Source organism: Xiphias gladius, chromosome 2 (genome assembly GCF_016859285.1).
Source record: "Xiphias gladius isolate SHS-SW01 ecotype Sanya breed wild chromosome 2, ASM1685928v1, whole genome shotgun sequence".
NCBI lineage: Eukaryota > Metazoa > Chordata > Actinopteri > Istiophoriformes > Xiphiidae > Xiphias > Xiphias gladius.
Window position 1 is genome coordinate 20,385,105 of NC_053401.1, and position 19,632 is coordinate 20,404,736.

Genomic DNA, 19,632 nt, shown 5'->3' on the forward strand with positions numbered 1-19,632 from the left:
TCATTTTCACATTTAATTAAAAGAATCCAATGTATCAAATTTTAATGATATTTTAACAAAAGATGAACAATATACAGCCCCACTCAATCAATCAACAGTATATCAAGACTGAACAAATTTTAGTGTCAATCCATCAAACTGATTGATTTTCTGTAAATGGACTAACTGTATTATTCCAAATCTATCTGTATGTAAAGAACTCAGTAAAGAACTGCCTTCCTTACTTTTTTGTACAAAGCTTTAAAATCTTTGCCCCAGAACAAATAGGCAAGTCATCAAAATAGACAGACGCATCCAATTACTGTGTAAGCCATAATAATTGCTGTAAACATTTAGAACTACATCATTAACGTGTCCAAAATAACAACAAACAGATGGATTCTAATTTCAAGCTCAACTTTCCTGCTTTTGTTCTGAGCACTGAAACTCAGCAGATGAACTTGATCCTCAGGGCGACTTGTCTACACTAAAATTATCACGGCCTAATTGGCTCGCTTAACTTCACAACAATTACAATGTAAACCAAACAAGGCATCCGTGTAGACTTTTTCCCTTTGTTGTACATGTTTGGAATATTTTCCATTGCCTTCTTAAGAAAAACAACAGCTCCTAATTACAGTATTCTTGGAGTTCTGGCTGAGGCATTAATAATACATCTAGCCATTACACATTCTGAAGACAACTTCCTCTTTTTACAGCTCTTTATTCCTTTTATTCACTATTTAGATATTGTTTGACCACGGGATGAGGACTGTTAACTTTTACTATTAAATCTGTGACAGAGTCGGATAGTTGCCTATAATCTGGCCAGACTTGGTTGTGGTTACTACAGCCGAGTCAGGCGTTAGAGTGTAATATTAGAGCTGCCTGATGAAAACTCCTAAAGTGATGTAATTACAATAATTAAATCCAACCTGAAAGCACTGCAAGGGAAAGAAGGAAGCTTGGGGGGAAGGAAAAAAGACAAAGAAGAGGAAAAGCAGAGAGGCACAGGAAAACAATAACAACAACAAAGCCTCTTGTGATTCTATTAGCTAGTTTGCTTAATCAGATACAATGCGATTTGTCTGGAATTTCTTTTTTAAATTATTCCCTTTACAATACAACCAGGCTGACTATATGAAGTTTTTCTAAACATACAAAAAATCCCAACCCCCAATAAAAAGCAGCAGAGTTTTAAAAAAGGATCTCTAATGAGAAGAGGAAGAGGCGATGGTGGAGCACATTTAGATATGTACCTTCATCTTAGAGTCAGAGGCTGTTTTAATTTGTAAGCAAAGGCAGCACACCAGCAATGAGATTTTAATTGATACACATAAATAATTCCTTGTGTACATCCGCACTTGAGTCAGATTTGCTGTTTATTTGACGATTGAAATTAGTCATTATCGGGATTCGTGTTGATGTTCAAGATTTTATTTATTAATATACTGTAGCTCCCGCTTAATATCCTCTGATCCACTCCCAATTAATTATGTCAAAATCCACATCAAACTAGAACTTACATATATACTGAGCTTTGCCTTGCTTTCATTTCTCTACTAGCCAAGCGCTGCTGTGACAATAACAACAAATGAGAAATGAGAGGGAAAAAGAGCACTTTCCTTTGTTCTTCAAATGAAGATAATGAGGGCTGTCTTTCACTATGAGCATGACTGGTGCAATAAAAGTCTTCACAGGTTTCTTTTTTTTTATTTTTTGCTTGTTTGTTTTCCTGCCGTTGGAGAGCTAGCCTTTATTCTATAATTGTACAGATTTGCTTAACTCTCCTGTGCTCCAAACTGCTTGTTACAGGTAGGAAGAATTCCACTGTGAGTGAGCCAGAAGTCTTTGTGACTAGTGATGCAAAGCGCACACACACACACACACACACACACACACACACACACACACACACACACACACACACACACACACACACACACACACACACACACACACACACACACACCACTTGTTGTGAGGTTGCTGCCGCTGACAAACCCCAATGATTCTGACATAGTGGAAGAGGTGACAACCGACCTCCGGTTCACATGTGCGCAAATGTGCGCATGCAGCTCCAGACACATCACTCCACCATAAAAGCACTCAGGGTTAAGGTATTTTCCTTGAAATGCAGCAAAATGAATACTGGGGCAGCAGCATGATCAGAAAAGACACTTACTTGAAAGCTGCTGAAACTCCGGATTGTCTGGACTTGTGTTGGAGGTCAAGTCTTGTAAGAAATGCTTATACCTGTGAGAAAACAGAAAAATGAACAAGGTCACTGTATGCTCACTGCCTAAAAATAATCGCTGGATAAGGGCAGAGTGTAAACTGAAACAACAAACAATTGGTAGACTGGCAGACTGAATACAGGAGAACAGTAGCAGCATCTTACAAAATGTACCTCAGACGAATTTAACAGTCCGGAAAATGTACACAGCGTCTGATTTAAGCTCCTGAGTGATGCAGATGGAGAGAGCAGTTTTGCTTTGAAGTGGTGTTGATGGTGACCTCTGACAGATACAGCTGTAACATCATGATATAAAGATCTGCACTGGTTTTACTTGAGTCCTCCTTAGACACATTGCTTGGCAGAAAAGAAATGAAGCATTGACTATTACTCCATCCCGAGGTTATAAATGATGAGTGCATCATGGCCTCAGACAAACTATTAAGAAAATGGACCTCATCGCTGTCTGAAAAAAAGTTTTATTTATAACATCTGATGAAATCAATCACACAAAAACCTAGCTTAGAACAGCCTTTTCAAAACATGCAACATTACATTGCAACAGAGCAGTTCAATAATTTAGGTTTTAGGTAATTATTTCTGATGGATAATTATCTCCCCTTTCTCTCTGCACTCTACTACCACAAGCATATTGACAAGACCTTGTTCCCTAGGAGTGTAACAGTAAATGTTTGGTACAATACATTTGGTATTGGGCTTTCTTCAATTCAGCCATATGAACCCCATATTTAATACGGAATTAGCCTAATACAGTTTAATCACTGTACGTCCTAGCAGGTCTGGGAAAAAAAATAAAAATCTAAAGTGCGTGTTCCCCCCTTAAAATCTTGAGGCAGTGGGACTGTAGCCGCACAGCTCATATAGTGAGTGGCTGACGCAGACCTTGATCATTTGACCCGAGTAAAGAGTGGGGGATCAGTTGTACTGAGGAAGGCATTACGGTTGTGTTCTTCAGTAGAGCTCAACTACAAATAAAGGAAACAAATCATTTACTCCCTTTCCAGTCTGTCAATTCAGCCCACCTGCAGAGCTGCCACCCCACTAAGCTCCATTATCAGCCTCACTGTCTCACATTTTAGCTGTGAGACATTTTAACTTCTTTGTTGATCATCTGTAATGTGAAAACATCAGGTTTACACACAGTCAGAAGAAGTAAACATGTGTCCTGGTCATACCTGGTCGACTCGGGGTCTTCTCAACAGATGCATCAACTCATCAACTTTTAGGGGGTAAGCCTATACTTTGCTGTGTAAAAGTTAAGTAAAAACTAAATATACATGCAGTCTAATTATGAGAATATAAAAGAGAAAGGCTTAAACTTAAGAAGAAATAACTTCTTATACTGATAAGAGAAAATGCAATCCATTTATGGTGCAATGAAGTCCTAATTTTAGTCTCCATCTTAAGTAACAGTTGTGAAGCATTAGCTTCCTCAGAAATCTTTATCCTTTTTACTAGGATGATGTGACCTTGAAGTGCATTGACAATTGACATTGATTTCCACTGTCTGTCTCTGTCTTTGCAGCCCTCTTTTGTGCAGTCTGGGCTTGTTAGAGAGACATAGTGGTGCCAATGAGAGAGGCCATTAGTGATGGTAGCAAACTGGCATGAGTGGGATGAGACGTGTTGGAGAGTGACAACTGTGTAGTGTGATAGTGTTTGTATATACAGTGTGTAGAGAATACAACAACACAATTGTGGTTCCCCAAGCTGCACTTGGAAACTTTCTTGCTTTACAGAATTTCGATGACTTTATTACCCAATAATCTACTAAGATGATATCTTTCAACTAAATGGGGACCTGTCAGAATTTCTTCAAACTTTCTGAATTTTGAGCATTTGGAGACGTTAAGTATATTTTAGAGCTGCAAGTAATGATTACTTCATTATCAATTAATCTGCCAATTATTTTCTCGATTAATCGAGAAAATAATTGCATTGTCTAAAAATAGATAATAGTGAAAGGTGGCCACCATAATTTCCTGAAGCCCCAGATGATGTATTCAAATTGCTTCTTTCATTTGACCAACAGTCCAAAATCAAAATATATTCAATTTACAATCAAATATGACAGATAAAAGCATCAAACCATCACATTTGAGTAGCTTTATCCAGCAAATGTTTGGAAGCTCTTATTGAAAAATGCCTAAAACAATTAATCATTTATGATAATAGTGGCCGATTATTTTCCTGTCGATCGACTAATCAATTAATAGACTTGCATTAAGTCTGTTAAGCTCCAAATATTAATATACAGTACAATATATATATATATATATATATATATATATATATATATATATATATATAAGTGCATTGCACTTAGGTGTTCAAATAGCTGTCCATGTAAGAATGTAAACGTTATCCTGTATTAGGAGGAAGTGGGGGCTCTTATTGTTGCGGGGTTGGGTTTGAGGTTCGTGCTTTTCTTATCTAGAGATATTTTTCATTTTTATTAATGCTCAAAATACTCGTTATTACTGATGTTTTTCCCTTCAATAATTTCCCTTCAACAAATTTACAGTATTATTCACTACTTCTGCACAGTTACAGTACAGACCACCTGCAGAGTAAGGAACCAAAAACTCAACTCATGTAACAGCCGACACAAATCTCAGGTTTTAACTGGAAAGAGTCTGGTTCTAATGCCTTTGTTCATCATCCGTAATTTGATAGTATCAGATTTATACAGTCAAAGAAATCAAAAGTGTGTGCCCTGCCAGAGTGTCTCTCCTACTGCTGATAGGCTTTCAGCCAAACTGGATGGCAGTAGAGGAGGTTGTACCAGCGTCTGGTTCAAATGTAGCTTAGCCAATTTTGCAGCACTGAACACCAGACATGAGAGCGTCAGTGCAGCAATTTGAAATGAGTCGTGCTATCCTCCGTTTTCATCACCCCTCTCCATTTCAATTACAGTTAGTTTCGGTTTACTTGGTTAGTAAAAGTTTATAGAAAAAAAAAAAAGGCTCTGAAGTGCGACTGGAATTTTGGCCTGAAATTAATCTGGTCAAGTTTGTGTGTGCTGCACTACCATAAATTTACAGGAGCTGAAGTACAGAGCAGAAGTTTAGCACAGCGATGGGTCTGTGGGAGGAAGAGGAGGAAGGCATTGTTCTCGTAGTCGACTACTGATTGGAAATGAAATGGAAGCCAAACAAGCTCCAATTATGCCTCCTTCAATTAAGAGGCACTTAAAAAGAGAAATAATTTCACTTCTTTCTCTTGTTGTCTCATCTTGTAATGACAAATACATTACAGGTATTATTAGCAATGGATCCCCTTTTTCTTAATAAGGAGTGGAGACGAAAATCTAATTAAAGCAACCATGTAACAAAAAAGGAGCACTCTGATGAGCATTATTACAGCACATTTCAAACAATGTAAACGGAACTCTCTCATTTAGCTGTCCTGTCCCGCTCATTAGCAGCGAAGCAAAGGAAAGATAATGAGACAATAACGTAATCTGAACCATATTTATAACAGTTCAGACATTCTAATGAAAAATGCAGCTTTAGAAAGCATGCACTGGTGAATGGGTGTGCCTGCCACCGCTGAAGCAGGAGCTGCTAATTCGTTTGTAATATGCAGATGATATGCAGGCCTTTTTTCTCTCCCTCCTGGCAGACATGTCAGGTCATTTGGGCATTTGCACACACGTCAGTAAAGAAAAAAGAGACGGAGGAAATATCTGTCTAATTATTTTGCTTCCCATACATGCATTAAGGATTCAAATTTGTAATTAAGAGACAAGAGGCGCTGGCAGGCTTCTGCATGGGTTAGTGAACATGGCATGGGCTTGTGGGTAATTACTCAACTTTAATAGCTTAAAGGCAAAGGAATGCACATTCGTGGTAAATACGGAAGACTAGAGATTCTCCACTGTCTAAACTCAAGCAATTAATATGTAATATGAGGTGACTGAGAAGAACATCTTATCTCTCTCTGAAAGGGTGACTAAAGGAACTCTGAGAATGTGGACATTAGGAAACACTTCAAAACTCCAGAATGACTGACGCTTTTATTACTGTGTGCAGCTGCATTAGTCAACTTTAGGCCAATTCATGCTTGTCCCTTGTCGCTGTGACATAAATTTCAATATCTGTCCTCATTTCATGTACCATATATGTAAGGTTTATTTCTCATCCTTAGTCGTATTATCTTATTCTTGTTAAATTGTTGCACACACTGTTTTCCTTCTTTCTTTTTTTAATTTTTCATGTTCTTCAGCCAAATACAACAACAGAGTGCTTCTTGCTTTCAGGAGGTCAACCTCACGTTTTCTAGAACGCATGTGTGGAACGTGTCCATATATGTATAACCCCGATTGTAGTATGAATCTAAGTCCGTCCAAGGGCAATCGGACACCATGAATTGGCCTTTAAATCACCCGTAATGATTGGAATATTTGGTTGTGGAGCCCCCAGTTCAGACCTGATGGCACTGCCTAAAAATAAATTGTCAGCCCGGCAGCTTATACACGGTTACAAACCAAGTGTTGACTAAAAATCAGGTAACTGCAAACCTAAATGTATCCAAAATTGAGTAGGATGAGAAAAAAAGGTGGGCAGGGCAGGATGATATGCTACAGTGTCCCATAAATGGACAGCATAAGTGCTGTCCAAAGTGCTTTTCAACCTTAGTAGGACAAAGCGTTTTACAATTTACTTCTCATTCACCCATTCACTGATGGCAGTGAGCCTTGTCTTGCTCAAGGCATAACATGTGGAGGGAGCACCTGGGGTTCGAGTGGACAACCTGCTCTATCCTCTGAGCCATAGGCGCCAATTTCAGCATGCTAGTGAAACTGGCACTGCTTCCTCACCCCTACTCTGTGGCAGTCCAGAGTATGACCTACTGGTCAAACAGCGGGGCACTTTCACTAAGAGACTTCTTCACCTTCGCCGTGACAAAGATCGGTACAGGAAGTAATTTCGGCCAACTGCCATTACACTGAACAATGAATCTCCTCTATGTCGATGGGGTGGGGGGCCCCCCTAAGAGTGTGGTTGTTTCTCATAATAAGGAAGACTACTCACCTGGACCATCTTTCAGCCTGTTATTGTACAGTAAAGTTTAGAATATTCTCCTGACAGTAATATACAGTATATTCCAGCATATTCCTGTCATGGTAAAGTGTAATATTTCAGACATGGTATAGTCTAGTTATGATTATTCTATTTGTAATTTATTCTATTTATTTTTATTTTCTATTTATTGTTTTCAGTTATTGTATATAATTTAGCCTTTAATGGTATGTTCTTTACCTAACTCAATGTTTTTATGATTTTTGTAAAATGGCTGCTGTAACGCTGTTATTTCCCTTAAAGTACTCTATCCATCTGTTTATGTATGTCTATGATACCATACAAAAACCACCCAGACACATTTGTAAAGATACAATAGACTATGATTAAAAGCCAATTCAATACGATTCAACCACGATTACCTTTTCAAGGATAAGGTATTATTTTGTGATTTCTTATTTAAAATATGGAAAAGATGCTGAAAAACTTTCACCTCAGTTCCTGGGTCATTGTCAGCCTTATGGAAATGGTAATTCAATACCTCCGTATGGGCAAATGTCCCAGTAGATAAAACAGCACATGGCCTCAGTAACCAGGAGATGTGGCCATTTGGAAGTAGCATTAGCTGCTAACACTAACATTACTTGCGATGTCTTGACTGCTCCTCTCAGTAACTGTACTGTCACACATACTCCTAAAAAACATATTTACTCTTGTAGTTTAGTTGTATATAAATGTACTTTCTGGTAGACAGGGTTGAACATGACATACCAGTAATATTTGGAATATCTAAAAGAGCCATATGGTTAAATTATTTTATGCCATTCATGTGTGCAGAGAGGCAATAGGCAGTCAGCTGGCTGAGGCAGTAGATGTCTCAGATACACATGCTCTTAGCCGTCCTCTGTGGGAGAAAGACTCTAGTGCTCATGCTTTATGGGCCCAAAAACGAAGATGTGTTAGGAAGAATGTGGAGCCTTTTTCCGCTCATGCACCCACTGAGCAACTTTTATAGAACTGAATGGGGTGCCATCTTTGAATGTGGCATCAAGTTCTCCTTAATACGGTACATCTATGGTATTCACACTTTTTATTTTTATCGACTGTTTGCAAGTCAGATGTTTTAAAGTCCCAGATGATCAAAGACATTGCAAAATCTTACAAGTAAAACAATTAAGGCATAATGATTAACAAACATCTGTAAAGATGTGTATTTTTTTTAAAAATTGAAAAATACATAAGAAAAAGCAGAAGCTGTTTCATGTTGAGCGACCCCTTCCCCATCCCAAACTATTTAATGCATTGACCCACACTGGCAACTTGGACAATACTGATTCAATAATATTCAATATTCATATTCAGTAAGCAGAATCTTCAACTGAGCCATGAAATGTGGTCTTTAAGGTCGAGGTCAATAAAATTTACTAACAATTAATGACAAAACACTGTCGTACACCATAATTGAGGTACTTTGTTTCACTGCAAGCCTCACTTCAAACTTGGCAATGAACTACAGGGTCAACTGACAGACAATATTACACAAATTATTAATGGAAATACAGCTCAGTACCTGCAGACCACAGAGAGGAGCCATTTGAAAAAGATTCAAGTTTCCAGAATTCTTTCAAAAGAAATTAATCAAAACACTGACCTTGTGTTGGAGAACCTTACTGTGTTTAGCTTATTGAGATGATGCACATAAAGCAGTCAATTTAAAATCCCACCATGACAGATCAAAGAAAAACCAAGCATTGGTCAGAACAGCACACAGCTACACACTTCTTACTACTTAGCAAGTATGACACTGACCCCAGGACCTCTGGAGATGTGCAGCCTTTACATACAGCATGCTGGCTCTCCACAGTGAGTCAACCACTGGGCCATTCCCTTGTTATACTAAATGGTGCTTAGCTTAGAGCGGATATATCCCAAGGCCTTCAATTGCTGCCATCTCTGTAAGAGCTGCATCTCTATTATCGACACAAACGTGGCCAATATAGGCGGAGAAGGTTGCTATTCACTGCCACAATCAACTTGAGACCCCATCACTGTCATAATGGTGGGCTCAGTTGGGAGGACACCAATCCAGACGGCTCTAGCAAATGCCACTTAATAAAGGCAATGATTTTATTCCTCCCCCGGCAACAACATAAGTATCCACACTCCAGGCCCTGCTCACCATCCATCATCCTTGAATGGTGATAAGTGACAACAATTTCCTGCTATTCCCAGCCACGCAGCCAGAGCAAGGTAAGGTGCCAGCCATGAATGATTACCTAGCCAGGCCACTTAAAATCATCATACAATTAGACACATCCCTTGAGTCTCCTGATGAACAGATGAATCAATGATGATGATGGGAAACACAGAGAAAAAGGCAGAGTGAGAGAGGGCTGAGCTGGAGAGAATGAGGCCAACTGATTATGTGTCAGAGTCAAAATCAACAGTAGTCAGCATACTTGTATGTGAGATGGAGAGTACATTTATTTACCCTATTGGTTACATAAAAAGTAAACAGACCTCCCACTCTTGTAAAGAAAATATTTCCACAACTTTTCAATGACCAGGGGCCTGTTCCAGAAAGTAGGTTTAACAAACTCTGAATCTAACCCTGAACTCTGAGTTGACAAATCCTGAAATGAGAACTTCAGAGTTTTTGGTTTGACAAAAGCTGATCAGTTAGTTCAGTCACCTCCGAGTTAAGTGTGTGTCTGGTGAATGAAAAAAGGCTATCATCAATAGAGCCACCATGGCGACAGGTAACTAAAGAGCAGAGCCACCATTTTAATCCAGCGGAGCTAGAAATAATAATGTATGACAATGCACAATTGTCTTTAAAAACAGAGCAGGAGCAGTGGAAGAGCCTGAGTTGGAGTGGAGAGAAGAGTCAGTAAGTTGATTGCATTTTATTCAGCGTTGTCCACTCACTAGCAGACTTGAATTTCCTTAATTTATAATGAAGTGTTGGAAACCTACTGTATGTTTCATTACATTTTTAAATATATCTATTCAGCCTTAGCCCCATGGGGACAAAGTGTTGGTAGCAACAAAAGATGATATCAAACAAATAAGATACATTTATAGACTGATGATGGTAACTTATAGTCCGACTGTACAATATTTGGTAATTTGCAACTCAAAAAGCTTCTAGGTCTATCTTACCATTAAAAATCTAGCTCAAAACCTATTTTTAAATATCTTATATTCATAAGTCTATTTATTTAGAGATTGCCATCTCTGTCCTTGCATTGATGACTGGCTGATCATAAAAGCGTTAACGTTAGTAAAGACAGGCTTTAGATAACAAAAAAATATCCAACTGGGATTTTGATCTCTCCCAACTTCTGCAAGAAACCTCTGCAAATGAATGCACTCCGATATGCACTGTATGTTTGAATGAGCAAATGAAACGGTGTGTCAAACACCTTCTTCAGGCTTAGCGGGAGAAGAAGAGACAGAGAAAAACTCAATGTTTGGTGAAGAAAGGGTCTCAGTAACTGACCTAGAGAAGTGAAATCTGTTTTTGGAGCTGAAAGACTCGTTTCTCCTTCTGTTTAGAACCCACTCAGTGGCACAGGTGCAGACTTAACATCTCTCCTGCTTACTTAACACACTGCTGGCACAGCTTGGATACCTTCATCAATTATTTAAATCTTTTGAAGAGACACTGGGATTTAATGTTAACAAAAAAAGCGCAAGGTCAGTTTTTTTTTTTTTTTTAAACAGTAACAGCCAAATCTCCAAACTCTATTTTGTATTTGTTTGTTTAAAGATACAAGGGCTATATCATTTTTATTTTTTTCCAATAGCCAAATAAGGACTGATATCTTGCAAGTACACTTGTTTATTTTTATTGTACTTATTTTAAATTAATGTTTTTAAATTTGCAGAGAAAGGAAAATAACTGCAGTTTGAATTAAATTGTATGTAACCTAATTGTTTGCACTATAACCTGCGCTGCCGATACTCCAGCAGCTGCTGCACCAACATACATCAACTGCCTCTTAATTCTACCACTGACAGCATATTTTGTCTCTCTCTGTCTCTGAGACCTTAGGCTCCCTCTCTCTGTTGCTGCTTTTAAAGGGAATGAGAGGAGCTCATGTAATTACTGAAGCTCACCCTGACTCCACCTGCTGATTCTGTATTCCTCCCACTAACAATGTATTCAGCCTCTCTTCCACGATGTACTCAGCTGAGCCTGGTTGTGCCTGGTTTGCACCAGTGCCTGTGGTCCCCAGAAAAGAAAAGAAAAGAAAAAACAAAAAAACAAAACAAAAAAAACAACCCACACCCGTTTGTGTTTGTGTCTGGACATTTTGCTTGTGTTTCTGTCTCTATTTCAGGAAAATAGAGCCCCAATATTATAACAACGTGCATGCAAGTGTACCTTACATAAATATGATTCCCATGACATCCACGCAATGAGCATTGAGCTATGAGCTATACAGATTTTGAATTTCTGAAAAAGAGAGCACTGGTATTGGACTGGTAATGGGTATTGGAGATACCCTGTCTTGAGGTATCGTATTGGAAGAGAAAAGGTTGGATTGGTGCACCCCAATCATTTTCCATGGTGTAGAAAGCTGCATTGAAGAGTTCTGCATTATCCGTAAAGCGTGGGAACAGTGAGAAAATAAAGGGTAACAATCCTTTGTTGTAAAGGAGAAACTGAACATAAATGAGATCTACAGTAAAGTGTCTTAGATGTAAAGGCAAAGAATAAGCTCATCTCACAGACAACTTCTCTCATGCATGATGGATGGATGTAACATTTCGAGTGCTCTACTGTACATCTGGAGAGATGAGAAAATGAGCAGGGCCCTAATTAAGATACAAGCAAGCAGCTTGATAAACCAGTGTCATGATATCTGCTGCTTTGGAAAGCACGTTTCAGCCCATTTCTCCCCCTTGTTCCACTAATTAACAAGCAAGATCAAGACCGCATGAAATTACAGCTAACAAAAACTGCTGTTTAACAAAAGAGATTTTGACAGATTCTGGACAGTCTGAGTACTACATGGGAGCAACATCAAATAATAATAATTACATCTGTCACAGAGACTATATTGTACATTGTGCATTGTACCGGGTGACTGGTGAAAGGAAAACAACTAAACAGCAAAAACAGAACTCAAGCATGAATTCTGTGACCCAACTACAGCAGTGCTCTGATGGTGGAACAGCAGCACCATAACACCTCCCCAAACACTCAATTTGGTGTTTTCTCTAAAGTGCGAGTAAAAAACAGAATTATTTATACAACTTGAGTATCAATTACATACAGACAATTGAAGATGCACTGGATACATTTTTCGGTTGTCAAATGAAAGCTCACATCCTCTTGCACTGTAAGACATCATCAATTTGTGATGTTCCATTCCTTCCCTGTGTTTTGGGGAATGCCCACTCTGAGTGGTATATACATGTGTGGAGAATATACTGTTATAATGATAATGTTGAGACTAAGTGCAAGGGGACGGGAGTGTACAGTGACATGTGTACAATAACCTGTTGCTCAAATTCTAAAAAACGTTGATGACAATGAAACATGAAACGTCTGTGCGGGAAGTGTTGTGCCTCACTGATAGCAGAAAAAACAGCAAACAAAAAAAGGCAAAGTAGAAGCGATTAATTAGTAAATGAGCATTATTGAGTGTTAAAAAATGGTAAATAGTATTTATATTAAAAAAAGAAACATGCAGCTACAGAGTGCTGAGTATGACTGAGTATGACTCAACTCTGTATAATTATGCTGTGGAAATGTACTTTATTCTGAATTTACCATATAAGCCATTATGGTAAAAGTAAGGTCTACAGTGAGCTGAAGTTAGATTAAAGCTTAGTATTGATGAGCTGGACTCAGCTAACTACTGTCAGTACAGCAAGTCCAAGATCAGAAAGTTTGTCTTAAAGATGATTCACAGCTCTGCCTCTGCGTGCTCCTCCAACAGATCCTGTGAATCCAGCAGGGATCACAGACTCAATACAGGGGCTGGATATAAAAATCTTACCACGCCAACTAAAACTATATTATTACAATGATTATTATCGTAATTATATTTATATCGTATTTCTGGAGACTAAACATATTGTCAGAAATATAGTCGGAATATGATGATATTATTTTTAGCCCATTCCACATGGGCTTACAAGACACCATAAATTAAAAAAAAATTCCAAAAATAAAGAAAACCAGCTTCAACTTCTTTCATAATAAACTCTTCAAAAATTCAATATTGACAGCAAAGTTTATACATCACTGGCAAAGACAGTTACTATGTAATAATGGAGAAATCAGACCACTGGATTACAACCTAGGCTCTCTTCGTTGGTGGTTGAAACTTTTTAGCCCCATGCCACTGTTAATCAGTATAAGGCAGCATTCCACAGTGGACTGAACTCATAGTATTCCAACTTGTTGTATAAACCTTAGTGTTACACCACGGTTTATGCAACATCTAGCCTTCCTTCATTCACACAGTGGGCAGAAGACAGGCTTACTGATCAATTCGCTGAATGGGAAGTTGCAGTAGGTCCTCAAGCTTGTGGTTGTTGAACTCTGGTCGTGTTTCCTGGAGTTTCTTAAAACGTCTGAAGGCCTTGTTTTTCTTCAGCTGGATCTAAGGCAACACACAAGACATTGTGAAGTTATTCTCAGAGCCATACAGGCCCTGTCACAAGACACAGCTTTGCAAAGTGACATTTTGTGAGGTGCAATAAGGACTTTCCCGGGCTGTTCAGTATTTTCAGATTATACACACATATACATATATATGTACACGTGTTTTTTTTCTTAAACAGCGATGATGGACATGTCATAACCAGTGACGATCCCTGGATCTCATGTCATTTTCTAGATGTGTACTCCGCCTGACAAACCCAAAAATCATCTTGTTGTCACTCATTATGCTGAATTGCCAGCTGAGGTATAGGGGGTTGGGAGGCGGGGAGGCAGTCTGTAGATGTCATTAAATATGCATTTGCACATTGTGTCAGCATGAGTATGTGTCAACATTTGGATGACAAAAGCCTTATCTTGTCATTCACGTCAATCATCAAAATAAACTTTGCTGCTGTATTTAAATAGACCTGAGGACAGCTCTACGCTATTTCACAGCTTTGAAAACATCAGCGTATGCCACTTGACTTTAGATGCCAGCTGTGGTGTGTCTGTACATGTGTGTGCTGCTCACATACACCTGTTTAGCTGGTCATCATACCTCTGGCAGGTAGAGTTGAACATGGTAAGTAGGCAGGTGGTGAGTCAGTAGATGATGGGGGACAATGTGAGAGGAATCACTTATTAGGTTAAGGAGTAGTAGTAGTAGTAGTGGCAGAGTGAAATCAAGTTGTAAATCAGAAACCTTAAAAGAGTCAATAGCTTGGGTTTAGTGTTGAAGGTTTCAAAGGTGGAGCAGACCCTCACATTTTACAGCTCTGCATTTTGACTTTACTTTGGCAACCACAAATGGCAGCAAGAGATACAGTAACCATAATAACTCTTATCAGTTTATACAACCACACAATCTATGACAGGTGGGACAAATAACCAGTACAGCTACAGTATATAAGGATTCATTTTTCGTTTAGAGGTCAACCGATTACGGTCTGGCCAATGATCAGTTTCGATATTCAGCATTTTTATGATGATTTAATTAGATTTAATTTAATAGATTAATTGAAAAATGTGCTCTAATGCAGCCGCCTCTCCCTGTGTAGTCATCACACTCTGGTCTTGAGTAATGTCCCGCCCACAGCACTATCTGATTGGTTACATGTCACAAGTAATAGCCTATCAACACTGAGGGCTGCAGGCACAGACGGGCATAAAGAAACTCGTTTGCAGACTGGAGCAGCTCCGGTGAGCGAGCAGAGCTTTGTGTCGAGGGAATGTCCGAGCCTTAAGGCAGCAGATGTTGCTGAAGTTGGAAAAACACCACAATCTTATGAACAAGTTAATTTGTTGATCTAAGACACACCGAGCAAGAACGAGCAGGAAAATGAGAGTGACAGAGAGAAGCCATTGCTAACTGCTAAACTAAAATAAGTAGCAGATCTGTATAGCGCGAAAGCAACAGTGGGATTAGCAAGAAAGTGGCTAAAAGAAGGAGAGAGCTATGAGTGGCTGAGCAGAGCTACTGCAAGTTTAAATGCAAGTTTAAATGTACAGAGGGTAATTAGCTGCATGAATGAAGAAAATAGCAAAATTAGCCAGGTTGAGACAGAGTAGCAAAAAATGCTACAAGTAACACAGAAATGCTGGCAAGCGAAAATGACACAATATGCTTAACGTAGGACGTCAGCATATGAATGGCCACCGACCACTGTTACTTAAATCTTTTTTTTTATTACTGAAGTAGAAGTGAAATTCATTGTGTAAACATGTACTAAGTTAAAACTACAAAGTAAAATGTACTCTGTGTAAACATTACTACATATATCAAAGGGGAAAGGGGAGGGGTAAAACACGTTATATGGAGATAATAATGATATACGATAAAACCATTAAATTAAACCAGGCTACTAGGCATATATGCATTGGTATTTTTCCCAGTTAAAACTGCACCACCTGTGCATACAGCTGGATTACAAATATACACTCAGTTGGTAGTTTATTAGGTACACCTATTAAAACTAAAACATACTAATACAACAATCCTGCAATAAATCCTCCTTCATGAAGGTTGTAATGTTCAGTGTTTCTTAAAAGTGTTTTAGAGAGTTGCTGAATCAACTCTATGATCATTTTGGAGGACGTAGTGTGTGGTGTTATTGAGCTGTATTGCATTATACAGAGAGGTCTTTCTGTTGTTTAGCCTACCTTCATTGGTATAAGTGGGGTGGACAAAATAATACACCTGGACACCACAGCAGGTGTCCAAAGACTTTATGTAGCAGTAGTTTTGTGTTATTCTTAGTTATGACACCTAGATTTTCATTTTTACTGTATATGCATTTCGGTTCCAAATATCAGTAATCGGTCTCCTTGATTACTAATAATCGTTATCGAATTTGCCCTGAAAAAACCATATCGGTCTACCCCTATTCTCTTTCTTATCTATAACTCCTGCAGATTCAGTTGTCTAAGGAGTTTTTAATAATGCTTAAAATGGAAAACGGCCAAATTAATTTTTTCCCCCTGAACAAGTCAGTTGTAATATAATACAGAATTAGAGCACTTTATTAACCACGTTTTTGACGTCAAAATTCAAGATGGTATTACTGAAATAGTTGGTATTTAAAAATAAGTCTGGTAATCTGTTTTCTTCCTTTCAACAAATCCCATGTGCAGACCCAAAACAACAATGAATGTGTACTACTAACAAGTACTGTGTTTCCAAAGCCTGTTATATCTTATTTCTCTGTGCCATAGAGCTCCAATGTGGTCCAAAAACTATTAAAAACACATCAGTGAGCCACTCTGTTGCACTGGGTGACATGCTCCTTGATTACCACACACAGTAGTTCATTTTGACTTAATCCCATTATACCCCTCTGTCCTGCTGCCCCAAATATTCACCAGAGCACCAAATTTTGAATAACATTTGCTATAAACTGCAGTGGCCAGCTGCTTTAAGAATTTATTGAGATTAAACGAGATAAATGAATAATGTACATACGATACACAGTACAACCCAATGTGCTTGAAGCTGAGAACCACAAACAGGGTAGGGGAGTCAAAGTATTGAGAGATGGATTATCACATTGTTAGTTTAGGATCTTTTCATGGGATTTATTGATAATAAGAAAAATATGGAAAATCCCCAACATTCTCCTTAAATACACCTACAGCTGTGCGATATAGTTAGTCTTCATCATGGTATTAATGTTTTCCAATTACGTAATATATCACAATAAAATGTATGCAAAATCACATAAAATAATCAAACCAATGTACTGTGCTCTGCTCTTATATATTACATGAGACCATGTAATGTGAAAAAATGGTTTTAGATCTTCATGGATGTAAAACAGAAGATATAAATAAAGATTAAAAACACATCATTGCAAATTACACAATTCACAATTACACACCTATGATATCACATGAGGGTATTGCAAATACTGCTTCCATATTTTGAAAAAGCCTCTTCAGTACATTTTGCAGATACAATGTTTGATACATCATTTGATTTGATTTCAAAGCATAACTGCACTGATGTGGGTTATAGATTTCTACTGTTAAGAGGACTGATCACTGGTCACCTGAGTAAACTAGCACAACTGTCACTACAACACGTTTCCCTGATCAGTCCATTATATGGAATGTCAATCTGGAGGCGAATCAATGCACACTTGCAGGACTTTGATCCATAATCAATGCAATTAGTCAGTGTTCTGCAGACATCCTTTCTCTTAATTAAGACAAGATTACAACATTATCTTTGCAACTTTGATACAAACCTAGTAACAGGACATCAATACTGGTCGCTCCCAGCATGCCAGACCACAAACCAAGAACTGGCACGTATTGACAAATCAAATGCATATTTTTTGGTTCAGAAATATGCTCATTTGCTTTCTTCTGAGATTGAGATGAAAAGGATTGATATCAATCTAATGTCTTTGTGTTAAGTATGGTAGTGCAGTCAGGACGTGGTTATCCCAGCTTACCATAAAGACCGGAAACAAGTGGGAACATCTATCTTAGCTTTGTTCAAAGTTTAAAACTACACCTAGTGACACCTCTAAAGCTCACTAATCAGTCAACAATTTAAGGGTTGTTACATATCCATCCAGTCATTACCTCTGTGCAAGGTTTCGGTGTTGGTGTCCCTTCAGGCACAAATATCAAACCTGGCAACCCCACTGAGATGACAAGATGACAGTCACTTCCCCCCTCTGTTGTTCACCAAGAAATAGTTTCAGCATGCAACTGCCAGCAAACCATGAATTGGTGAACACTGGTAAATTCAGTACTCATTACGAGTTCATAATAAAACCACATAACCAATTAATTTGGATTTGCCAGCTGAAAAACTGTAGACAGGTGACAAATTAAAGGAAAAACCTGAATAAATGAGTGTAGAAAGACAACGAATGCAGATGCTCCCACACAGGTGCACTGCATGGTACAATTAAGCAATTAACATCCAATCATACTCTGTGGCATGTATAAAAATGCTGAGCAGGCCCAGTTGATTCTGATTATGTATCAAGATGGCAAGAGGAAGGGATTTAAGGAACTTTGAAAGAGGGTTTAATGTTGGTGCACGGACAGCAGGGGCTTCAGTCACAAAGACTGCTTAACTGGCTAGTGTTTCAATAGGAACTATGACTAAAGTGACATCTGCATTTAGATCTATATGTGAGACATGAGTAAATAGTGCCGGAAACTGTGGTGAACAGTGCAAATTGGATGACCATGATGCTACTATATTAGTGCGATATGTAAGGAAAAACAGAAGAGCAACTCTTCTTCAAGTGCCTAAGAATGTCAATCTAGGACGTGATGAGACTGTCATCAAGAACAGTCCATCAACAATTACATTGAGAGACATATTATAATAGAATTGCACATTTGAGAGTTCAATGGGGCAAAAACCATAGGGACTGGTCTACAGAGATGTGGAAAAAAATGGATGTGGTCAGATGAGTCATCCTTCACCATATTCTCCACAAGTGGGCGAGTGCATGTGTGGCATACGCCAGGAGAAGGGTACAGGCTGAATACTGGACACCTAAGGTGAGAGGATCCAGTGGCTCTGTTATGCTGTTTATATACTTCATCATGTTGTACATTTCATTTTAAATGGATAAAATTGCAGTATTGCCTATCAATCTAAACTCAATAACCAATAATGACAAAGTGAAAAAGATTTTTTAGAAATTTTTGCGAATTTATTTAAAATCAAAAACTGAAAGCGCTCTCTTACAAAAGTATTCAGACCCTTTGCCCTGGCACACCAAACTATGATAAGGTTCATCCCTTTGCTTTAATTATCCTTGAAATGTTTCTACAAATTGAATGGAGTCCACCTATGGCAAAATGAATTGACTGGACATAGCTCGGAAAGGCTACACCTGTATATATAAGGTCCCACGGTTCACACTGTATGTCAGGACAAAAACCAAGACAGGAAATCCAAGGAAGTCTCTGTAGACCTCCATGATAAAACTATGGCAAGGCACTGATCAGGGTATGGGTAGAAAACCAATTCTAAATCTTTGCATATCTCCACGGGCAAAGTGGCATCAATAACTGAAATGGGAGAAGGACTCTTCCTAGAGGTGGTCATTCTCCCACACTGAGTAACAAAGCAAGAAGGGCCTTGGTCAGGAAGGTGACCAAGAACCAAACGGTCACTATAACAGAGTTTTATAAGTGCTCTGCAGAGATGGGAGAAACTGCTGGAAGGATGATCATCT

General features: G+C 38.5%; 1 protein-coding gene across 1 annotated transcript in view; it reads right to left on the reverse strand.

Annotated features, from left to right (window-relative positions):
- arhgef39 (Rho guanine nucleotide exchange factor (GEF) 39) overlaps positions 1–19,632 on the reverse strand; it is a 66,934-nt gene that overhangs the window by 32,653 nt on the left and 14,649 nt on the right. Inside the window, exons 5-6 of the mRNA XM_040151130.1 lie at positions 13,765–13,883; positions 2,165–2,235 (exon numbers count right to left, since the gene is read on the reverse strand). Coding sequence (XP_040007064.1) covers positions 2,165–2,235; positions 13,765–13,883 — 190 coding nt within the window. The remainder of the gene's footprint in view (positions 1–2,164; positions 2,236–13,764; positions 13,884–19,632) is intronic.